The 11,549-nt window shown below is 39.1% G+C and overlaps 1 protein-coding gene across 1 annotated transcript in view; it reads left to right on the top strand.

Moving 5' to 3' along the window:
• The window catches only part of si:dkey-199f5.8 (beta-1,4-galactosyltransferase 3), a 45,836-nt gene that overhangs the window by 22,339 nt on the left and 11,948 nt on the right, over positions 1-11,549 (top strand). The window contains exons 2-3 of the mRNA XM_017714433.2: positions 3,415-4,337; positions 7,405-7,640. Coding sequence (XP_017569922.1) covers positions 4,070-4,337; positions 7,405-7,640 — 504 coding nt within the window. The 5' untranslated portion in view covers positions 3,415-4,069. The remainder of the gene's footprint in view (positions 1-3,414; positions 4,338-7,404; positions 7,641-11,549) is intronic.

Below are 11,549 nucleotides of genomic sequence, written 5' to 3'. Positions count from 1 at the left end.
TTACGTGATCGTTTTCAAGCCTCTCTTTATCCTGTCGCCGCCGCCGTCGTCGTCGTCGCCGCCGTCCCGGCAGAGCTAAACTGCATTAGGCAATTCTCCTTTGCTCGCTTTCTTTTTCCTTTTATTTTGTCTTTCTGTCTTTCATGCTTTCTTTTGCTCTTTTATTTTTGGCCTTTTCTTTCTTCCTTCCTACCTCTTTCTTCTTTCTTTTCCTTTGCCTTTTCTTTTTGGCCTTTTCTTTCTTTCTTTCTTCCTCTTGTTCTTTTCCTCCCTTTCCTGTGCTTTCTTTTGCCTTTTTCACTTTGTTTTCTTTGCCTTTTCTTTGTGCGTCACTTTCTTTTGACTTTTTTTTTTCTTCACTTTCATTTGCTGTTTTCTTCCTCCTTTTCTTTTGCACTTTCTTTTGCTTTCTTTTGCCTCTCTTCCTCCCTTTCTTTCTGTGCTTCTTTTCTTTGCCTTTTTTAGCACTTTATTTTGCTTTTTTTCTTTCACTGTTTTTTTTTTTTTTTTTTAGTCTTTTAGTCTGTCTAACTCTTTTTCTCTCTTTATGCTGTCTTTGTCTTTCTTTCTGTCTTTCTTAGGTGTGCGTTCGGGATAATGTCGCTGTTTCTACTCTGCATTAAAATGTGTCCCGTGTCTGCCTGTCTGTCTGTCCGTATTTAAAAGACGAATTCATCCACGTCTGCAGTCTGAAATGCGTTCAGATCAGAATTTTCTTTCATTTGTGCTCCATTTGGCTGTTGAGTTCCATGTACATGGCTCAGCGTTTCTTGTCTGGTGTAAGTGTCTAGAACGCTGTGCAGCGCAGTTACAGATGACGAAGTATTGAACACAGCACAGCTGCAGGGCAGGTGTGAACATGCTGTGTCTTGGTCACCACAATCACTCTTGTATAATAATAATGCCAGTTATAAACAGGCCAAATTGTTGGAGAGTGAATGAGTACAGTAATAACACTGAACCTGTTTTATCCTGTAGATGTAGAGGAAACTGCTCCCACAGCTCCTCACTGCACGACTGTAGGCCGGATTAGGATTAGCGCTGCCAGGGAGGCTGTTTTAACGAGCCCTAATTGATCTGTAAGCACAGTCAGAGATGGATTAAATAAACTTAAAGCAGGAAATCCGCATACTGTGGAGCGTCAAGGAGAGGAGGTGATGGGTCGATTCGACTTTGCGCAGGGGTAGGGCTGTACCTATCGATTATTTGAGTGATCTACTTTAAACTACCCTTTGCATGATTAAATGGTTCTTTGTGTCATGAAAGGGTTCTTCAGATTGGAAAATGTGTTGCAGATGGTTCTAGCAAAGAACTCCTTATGATTCTATACAAAAATCTTTACTAAAGAACCCTTGAAGAACCATCATCTTTAAGAGTGTACCCTAGCTCATATTTATAGGGAACTATGTGCATAAAACTCCAGGTGGGACATTTTTGCTTAAATCGCCTTAATCAAAAAAGCCTACCAGCATTAAAACTATGCAGCTGAGGTCAGTGATTTGGCCAAGAGGTGTTTGAAGAGGGTGGAGAAAACAAAGTTACATAGAAAACAAATCAGACAGCTGATTAGATGAGTGAGAACTGGAAGGCTGGGCGTTTAAGGGGTTAAAGGAGCCGAATTAGGCCTTTAAACTCACTCAGCCTGCATCTGGGAAGGAAGCCATGGGTTTGAGAACAGCCTCCTGCCTCTCCACTCGTAAAATATAAACAAAAAACACTCCAGTTCTGGCATTTAGAAGGAGACGGGGGGAGAAAGGGCCGTCAGTCTGTTTGTTGTTGGTGTTAAGTGGCTGTGTGGAAGTACATGAAAATGCGTCTGTCCTTTGGGGGGATAGAGCTGTGATGAATAATCAGCGAAGTAACTTATGAGGAGGGTGTTTAAAAGTTCAAGAGGCTTTGTCATTTCAGCTCTGTATACAAGTATACAGTAAAATTAAACAACATTCCTCCATGACCAACACAATACAGTATATACACAGTGCGGACTGTACAGTGCAATAAATACCAAAGGCTTACAATGAATACAGAACAGAACACAGGCAGTACACGGTACTGAGAGAACGCAGAGCTGTGCAAAGCAAGATGTGACATACTGTGATATGTTTAAGCAGTAGAAGACGAGAGGGAGTGTGTTATTGCGAAATAACATCACGGCTATGATTTGGTCATTCATGACTCATCTGGTCTCTCCACACCAACACCATTGTGAGATCTGACCATTAGCATCTCCACTTCCTGCGTAGAAGTTTGTTCTGCCTCCTCAGATCCTCACCAATTTTAACAGATGCATCATAGAGAGCATCCTCACAGGCTGCAGATCCTCACTGTCTGGTACAGCAGCTGTAAAACCTACGACCGCAAGGCCCTTAACAGAGTGGTGCGGACAGCGGAAGCCATCATAGGCAACAAGCTACCAGCCATACAGGACACCTTACCAGTCCCGCTGCCTCGGGAACATCAAAAAGATCCAGTCAGACAGCGTCTCCCAGCAAACAGCCCATTCACCATCCTGCCATCAGGCAGGAGATTTCACAGTGTGCAGGCTAGAACAACCCAGTTTAGTGAACAGTTTCTACCCACTAGCTGGCAGGATTCTGAAATAGCTGAGGGTGAAATGGTAGTTGGGGAAGGACCCACAGCTTCAGTCACTCTGTCAGCATTATCCATCCATCCATCCATCCATTTTCTAAGCCGCTTCTCTGTCAGGTTCACGGGGGGTGCTGGAGCCTATCCCTGTTCCCTGTCAGCATTATTAGTAGATCATATCTCTGCTATGGACAATAACACTTTAACACTATCACTTTAAAGAACAATAACACTGACCCACTTAAATCACTTTAAAATGTATATTGTCTCCATATTTTGTGTAGATTTTGTGTATATTTAATATATTTCAGTTTGTTTTTCTTATATTTTATTTTTACTTATTTACTCTCTGTAAAGTGATTACCTGAGCCTCACCACAAGCATTTCAATGCATAAATGTCCTGCATATTGTGCAAAGGACAAATAAACTTTAAACATGATCGCCATAGATCATCACAGCCACAACGCAAAGTAAGAGATTAATAAAAATGGGTTCAAATAGTCCTGAAAAAAAACATCATTTTAGAATTTCCACTATTTTCCATTATCAACATACCATATAAACTCCGAAGACTCGTGTAGGTTCACTGGTGGTTCTGGATAGTAAATAAAATGTCTATATTTGTGTTGTAGTCATGGCGACCCCTGGTTCTTATCGCTAGCAGTTTAGAGATCAAAGTTATAGAGAGTTTAAGTTTCTAAAGAACCATCTTAAAAAAAAGAGTGTAGATAATTGCAGCCTTGGAGGGAAATGACGAAACGGGTCAAATGTGTCGAGCTGGAGGTGATCGCTAACTCCTCCTTTCTTTTTCTCCTCTTTTCTTTAAGGTGGTGAGCTGTGATTGGCCGAGCTTCCAGCCAGGGCTTACTCAGATTGTGTCACAATGAGATGATGACCGTGAATGTCGTACATCCTCCCGAGCACACGCATGCACACCACGCCTCACTGCCGTGCACAAAGCAGGAAGTAACATGAACTGCCAGCGTCAGCTGAAGCAAGAGAGCTTAGCAGAAGCAAATGTGTCCAACTCTGATGACAGTCTGAACTTGGACACCACTGACTGACTGAGGTCTAAACTAAGTAAACAAACACAAGCCACAGCTTCCCTTTTTAAGGCATCCTGCTTATCCTCAGCCTTTTTATCAGTTAAAACCCATTTTAAGTGCCTTTCGCTTTTTTCCTTGTTACGTTCAGCATCTACGCTCATTTCTTCTCCATCTGTGCCGGGTCGTAGTTTTAAGTTTACCTTTCAGACTGCATTGCACCCTTCTTTGTTGTTGGACCTCATCTGTAACTGCAGGATGTTCTAGATAGTCTTATCAACAGATTTTGTGTCCAACATGCCTTCCTACTGGAGAAACTCTTCGACCTATCATCATCAGGGATGAAACCTCCGTAGATTAGAAACACAGTAAAATTACTTTTTTTTTTTTTTTTTTTTAATTTATATTTTCACTCCAATATTTGACTCCTGCCCTCACCATGTTCTCCTTTCACTCCAAATGGCGATATTTGGTTATGCTGCTGGGCATCCAGCTCGTAGTCATGGCTCTCCTGTCCAGGGATGGCTACCACAAGAGGGTAACCTACTTTTTCCGGATTTTCCGGAAGATAGACGTCATTTCTGGGTCGGCTGCTGGCCACGGGCAGAATCACACGGGTGCGGATGTGTATGCTAACTTGTCCTACCTGGTCAACGTCCACAGCAAGGACGACATACCCTACTGCCCAAAAAAATCGCGACTAATAGGTGAGTTCTGAACTTTGTTAGATTTTTAATACAATACTCAATTTTAGTATCATACAAATGTGTAATTTTTTACTGTTTTATCTGTTTGTAAACTTTTTCATGCAGTTTAAACATGTTTACATATTTTCTGTCTTCCAGTTAAGTGAATTGGCAGACAAGTCTGCTGTATTTGGTTTTAAATGAAGTTCCTTATTATTTGCTGAAAGATGTAGCTTGTCGCATATAGAGTTACTGGCGAGTGTTGATTGGGTTCCTTTGTCTTTGTTCCAGAATTGTTAGTTTTTCAATGACGTCGCAGTCGTGCCACCATCGTTTTCGTCAGCAACTTTAAGTTCACTCAGCAGAGCCATGACCGTTTGTAATGGGATAAAGCCATAACTGATAGAGCAAAGGCAGTAAAACACGCCTTTGAACATTTGTTAAAGCTTATTAACTGAAGTGTATTGACTTGATTTTATTTGATTTGCTGTAATAACAAGAAATCTGAACAAATTTCCTGCTATTTTTCATTTCCCAAACTACATGTAAGCTCACTAAATACTATGTACAAAATAAAAAAAAAAAAGCTCATATCCCATTAGAAGTGCACTCATTAGTGTAGTAGGTGAAGTACAGCAGTATGTGGTTTGGGACGTGGCATTAGATCAGACAGTGAGACAACAGCTGCTCTTCTGTGCTGCTCGTTAGCTTCACCAAACACCATTTATTTCATGTAAACACAAAGCAGGAATTCAAGTGGATTTTTAAGTGTCTTACTGTCATCATTTGTATTAGCTCATGTATATGGTTTATTATTCCAGTTCCTGGCGAGTTTCCCACCCGCTCCTGCACACAGCATTGAAAATTGGTAGCAGTAGTTTTGTGAATGAGCAGACCTCTACTCTAAGATGTCCATTGGACAGCCTGTTCTCCGTTTGTTTGTTTGTTTGTTTGTTTGTTTGTTTGTTTTTTACAGAGAGAGTGGTCTGTTCTCCAAGCTCTTGTTCAAAATGAACCCTGTAGGACCGAGTACTTTATCAGCCTTCTTATCAGATGCAGCAGTGATGAAGGAAGTGGGCATTCCTGCTTATGACTTCCTCTTTTTGTGTTTAATAGCAAGCATGCTGACTCCTCAATAATTGATGATAGTACTGTCTTTAAGAGCTGTTTGGGTTTCCTAAAACCTCATTAGCAGCCACAGAGTGGAAGAGGAAGTGCTGCTGGACACCATGTGAAGCGGAGTACAATCACTTTTACTGTTTTGAAAGGGCAACAAAGAACAGTACAGGAAAATACATCAGTGTTTGGAAAGCAGTTTCGTTTAGTATTAATAGAAACCGCTAAATAATTAAACTAATAAATAAACAATACTTTTGCCAGTTAGTATGGTTTATAAAAGGGGAATTCCACCAATGTCTGCAAAATTTCTGCAATTAAGTGGTTAAGATGTAGATATTGAATTGTTCCTAGTGGTGGTGACAGGAACTGTGTTTACAAATATAGTCATTTTATTCATTTATCTGTATTTTTGGGGCTTATTTTGCCTCACAGCAACCCTGTGTGTATCCCTCCACCATGAATGTTGTAAAAAGTCTGCATCAGGCCTAAATCTTCGCAAAACTATCATAAAACCGTCTCGTCATCAGGCAGTGAATTCACCATTCACCATTTCATGTAGTAACTTTTTGTGAGGGAGCTTTTAGAGGTGGATGTCTGGTTCCAATCACCACTGTGAACAACTCACACCAAACCACTTTGAGCGATTCGATTTACATTTTAAACGTTTAATTAGTCAGACATTCGGAAAAATGGGTGGAGTTCCCCTTTAATGACGCTCTAGGCAAGCAGAATTAAAAAATTTTTAGAAAAAAAAAAATTTGCATGTAAACAGTTGTTGTCCATATTTAAACCTAAAAACATTCTGTTGCAAGTTTGTTTTTGTGAAGTCACAAAAACAATGCATCTATCCATATCTGCCTATTCAGCCTACAGTAGTTTAGCCTAGAGTGCTTTCTGAATGAGTCAAAGCACAAGACCAAAGCTCATTTATATATACCAGTCTTAAAGGGACAGCAAGATCCCTGTTTAATTGTAAGAGATGGAAAAAAATGCAATTGTATGAAAAACCACACAAGTGTGTGTGTATGTGTGTAGGTGGGGGAAATCTGGGTCCATTCACTAACATTAAAAGTATAGTAGGTTTTTTCCTTCTCTTGTAAAGTGGTTACTATTTTAGAGATACAAGGTTTTCTTCTTACAACAGCAAAAAATATATAGCATCCAGCATCCATACATAAAGGCTTTAAACTCCTTTGTAAAAGCCTCATTGGTTTGCACTCTTGTGCAAAAAAGGGCCCAAAACAGCAAAAACACTAAGCTTTTAATGATCTCATGAACAGATAATTGTTCAGTTAATGAGCAAGAATTAAACAAATAGCTAACGTTAGTTTGTGTAGGAAGGCTTTTTTCTTTGATTTCTTTAAATGGTGAGGTTTTGTGGGTAAACCTGCAGCCTCTTGCAGAAAGAAGTCAGTATCGTTCCATTCAGCACTGATTGCTTCACATGGCTGAAAAGCACTGACACGCTAGTTTGTGTTTACTGTGTGACAGGAAGTCAAAGATCAAGTTGGTTAAAAAGTGGCCTGTCAGACCTGGTGGGCCAATAAATGTGCCATTCCTCTGAGACAAACACAGAAATGTGTGTTCTGGGCATGTGCTGAATATGGCTGAACGATTAGGGGGAAATCTAACTGCGATTTTAAATGTTTTGCATGAACTGAGGTTCAGACCTGTGTTTTTTAACCAAGAAGAGCTTTTTGTGGCATGAAGCTCCACCCCTGAATGTTGTGCAGTGGTTGTGATGTCACAACATGACACTGTCTCAACACTGATTGGTCTAGCTCTATAGGCTGCATACAACGGTTTTATAAAATTGAATTTCATCTCCTAAAACTTTTTTAGATTACGTTTTTGATGCAAGTTATACTTTTAAAAAAACTGCAACTCTAATATTAGTAGTTCTAATTTTGGAACTTTAATCAAAAGCTCTATAGTGTATAAAAATAATCTCCCTCCTCTTTTCTCATAGGTGGACCAATCCATGTTAGCTTCCGCTCTGGACTCACACTTGCACAGATCGAGCGGAAGAATCCACTGGTGGTCCGCGGTGGGCGCTACAGGCCGCCGGATTGTGAGGCACGTCACCGCACCGCCATAATCATCCCCCACAGGAACAGAGAAAACCACCTAAAGTTCCTCCTCTACTACCTGCACCCTTTTCTACAGCGGCAGCAGCTGAACTACGGCATCTACGTCATACATCAGGTACGTACACACACACACACACACACACACACACACACACACACACACACACACACACACACACACACACACACAACAAGGCACATTACACACACAAACAGGGTTCCTGACTCAGTTTCAGCTTCAATAAGCCACAATTAACTCGGTTTATGGAGGCGGATAATAAGATTTCTCCATTAATCTGGGTTTAGACACTCAAGACATTTTATTTCGAAAGATTAAAAGGGCCATAACATGAAAAACTGAATTTTCCTTCAAGAGTATGATGTTATATGTAAACATTTTTAAAGTTAAAACATGCTGTTCACTCTCCAGACCAATTTGAATGTACTGTTTATTTTGTGCCTGATTATTTTAACCATATTTCTACATTCCATATAAACTCAAACACGTGTAGGTGTATTTCCTAAATTCTGTCCTAACTTTAAAACAACTCCAGAGGGTGTCTTAGCTTCTGTTTTAACTGCCTGTTTCTATTGTTGTGTGCATTTTCGGGCAGCACTACTATTACTAGCACAGTGAGGCTGCATTTTTATACTGTAAAACGCTGCTTTCACTGTGACAGGTTTTTCTTTTCTAGCTTTGCATTTTATCTCAGACGCTGCAGACTCTTATTACCTTCATGTGTTAATGTCTGGTGAAATATTACAGTGATGGTGGTGAATAATGAGGAGACGGAGCTGAACGTGTGTCTGTTTATTAGGAGGAATAACATTAGTGCGCTCGGCTAAAGCGTTTGGGAAATGGAGCCTGAAACTGGAGCGGCAACACTCTGATAAACAGCAGGAGGCCCTCTCACAGTATAAACTGCTTACTGTTTATCACACTTTAGTTCTGTTTGACCTTTTTTGTACATCAGTAACTAGCTCTTTGACCAACTAGCTTGATAACTTTGATAACATGTTTACGTTTCAGCCGTGTGTGTATGTTCAGTTGCTAGGTAACAGACATGACGGTTGATTGTTCACTTGGATCGAGTAAATTTAAGATTTCCTGAGTTGATAAGATGCTGTAAGATCACATTCCTAAATTATGACAAGATTTGCTTCTGTAATACAAATTTGTGAAATCTTATGTTGCCCTGTCAGCTCATAAGTTAAGACAAAAAGATAGGAAGCTCCAGAACTATTTCACACCACACCACTGTGAATCACTCTGGTTACGTCTCACACACACAATTATTAAAAATGTAAAGAATTAGCAAAAAACTGGAAAATAAAATGGCTTTGCTCACTCTGTTCTTTGGTTCTTAGTCTTAGACTTCAGCCTCACTGCTCATGCTACACTGGAGCTTCCAAAGATTTAGTCTCAAGCCTGTCAAACAGGGCAGGAGCTATGGGACTTGACTGTTGGAGAGTCTTCACTTTAGGCTTAAACCCAGCTAACTGAAAGAACTTTACCTGAAGTACACCCCCACACATCCTGCACTCACAAGTGAAGCACAAATATGTTGGATGTTACCCACAGTTACGATCATCTGCCCCCTGCTGGGGCATTAAAGGAGTTGATATTTTTAAGTCTCTATCCCTTTATCTTCTTAACACGTATCCTTCATCCGCACACACACAGTACCTTTATCATCACATACCTTCATCAATAGTGATACGGCAAAAATGATGATTTATATATTGATACTTAAACATTTTCACGATGCACAATATGCATATCAATCTTGAATTTTTCTGAGAACAAACACAACAGAACCTACACTCTCAGAAAAAAAGGTACGACACTGTCCCCTGGGCAGTACCCCTCTTGTCACTGTGGTGGTACCCTCAGGGGTACATCTCAGTACCTTTAGTCAGGGAGCATAACTGAACCATAATCCGTTGAAATGATACTTTCTAAGTTGTATTGACTCCACACATCCCGTCTCGTCTCCAGACTTTTATTTTAATGTTCTGATTTAAAACATTTGGTTGTGAAAAGGTATAAATATCTACTTTTCCACTAGGAAAACTCTTGTTAGATACACCATTGGACCTTAAAACCACTGTTGTACCTTTTGAGGGTATGCTTACATTGTTTGTACCTGAATGAATGAATGAATCATGTACCTGCATAGTAAGTCTATTTCTAACAGTTTAGAGTGCTGCATGTAAAACGATGATGATGCTTCTACAATTACAGTGATTGTTGTTCATTGTTTCACTGCACTAGATCCGATTAAACGGACCAAAATATGCTCACATTGTTATGAAGCATGTAGTTAGTGTTCTTTAAGCACAGATGATATCTACAGTATGCTCAGAAAAGCGTATTGTTTCAGAATTTATCACAATAATGATAAAATATAATCTTGCCCACCTGCTTCATAGTGATTAATATTTACTGATCAACATTTTCTGTATTTCAACACAGTATTTGATGGCTATTATATGCTCTCTGAGTATTATATACTATCAAAAATCTTAGGAAGTGGACTGACTTTTCAGTATTGTAGTCTATAATACAAAAAACAAGCTATACAAAATCTAATTTTCAAAATTTTAATCTGAATTTATCTTTAAAGGGCCCATATCCTGGATTTTTCTATCTTCACTTATGAAGACTGTGCAATTTTATTCATAATTTCATAAAACTGGCTGTCCGTTTAAGACTATATGTAAATGACCTCTGTTCTGATTGTCCGCTTTGTAGTGTGCCTGCCTCAAAGCTATGCAGTTCGAAACACTTTTTTTTATATATATATATATATATATAGTGTGTGTGTGTGTGTGTGTGTGTGTGTGTGTGTGTGTGTGTGTGTGTGTGTGTTTTGACCTGCACAGCTTTGAGGCATTCAGAATGAGCTGTTTTTGCAACTTAGTTTGCAAATATGGATGGTATGGAGTGCAATCCGAACTGTATGTTTTGAGACGTTAAATAAGAGAAGGTGACAGAAAGCATAGATTAAGTTTCTCACACTGTTGTGCTCCTTTGCTGGCTTAGGTTTTCATTGAAAGTAGCTTTATCTGGCTTGGGGGGGGTGGAAACCTGAGTTCAGTGTCGCTGTAAGGACGTATAAATGTAGGACAGACATATTTATATACAAGTGACACAAATAACTGATCAGCAACCATTCATACAACACAGGTTCAGCTGAAAAGATGGATGTTTGTAATTTGCTAAAAAAGTTTTTTGTCCATTTGGCAATTGAAATTGTTTTTTGACCACCCAAAAGTCTGCAATACAAATAATGAGCTGCAGAAAGGTGCAGGACATTATAAAACTGGCATTTTGCCTAAAATATGCAGAAATTCCTTAGCATGCAAATAGTCTGTGACACTAATGTAATATTTTCTGTGCTTAAAATGTAAACACTATCAGAAATCTACTGCGGGGACCTTAAAGTGCGTATACATACTCTCTTCATGTCTGATGTAGAGAGTAAAATATCAGTTACACTGACACATCAAACATTATTAAATATGTAGAAGTGAGTAAATGGGTTCATTTGATTACATATGCTTCTTAAATTAACAATAAATGACCCAATTGGGAACCAGTGTGGCAGTTCTACTTCTAGTTTATAGTTCAGTTTGACACCTATGGTCTAAACCAGTCTTTGAGTTTCATTTCCAGGTATCAAACTTAAAGAAGGCAAAATCACATCAAATTAGTTCTAGTGAAGAGAACGACTTCCGTTAATTAAAATTCAGCCTAAAGCAAGCTGCTCTCTTTGCAAGTGACTTGATTATTATGTTTGAAATGGTCTGAAATGTTGATTTTTAATTTTTTTTCTGTGTTGATCTTACTCTATATTGTTTAAATGCAGGATTGTATATGATTTATAAAGGGTAGTCCCAATAGGCTATAGCTTCAGATGAAAACTTTTCAGTCAGTACTTGTTTTTGTATCAATTATGTCCATTAATTTTATACCTATAAATTTTCCTTTTATTTTTGTGATGCTGTTCATTATTATTAT

This window comes from Pygocentrus nattereri, chromosome 24, assembly GCF_015220715.1.
Source record: "Pygocentrus nattereri isolate fPygNat1 chromosome 24, fPygNat1.pri, whole genome shotgun sequence".
In the NCBI taxonomy this organism is placed as follows: domain Eukaryota; kingdom Metazoa; phylum Chordata; class Actinopteri; order Characiformes; family Serrasalmidae; genus Pygocentrus; species Pygocentrus nattereri.
This window is presented reverse-complemented; position numbering and strand designations above follow the sequence as displayed.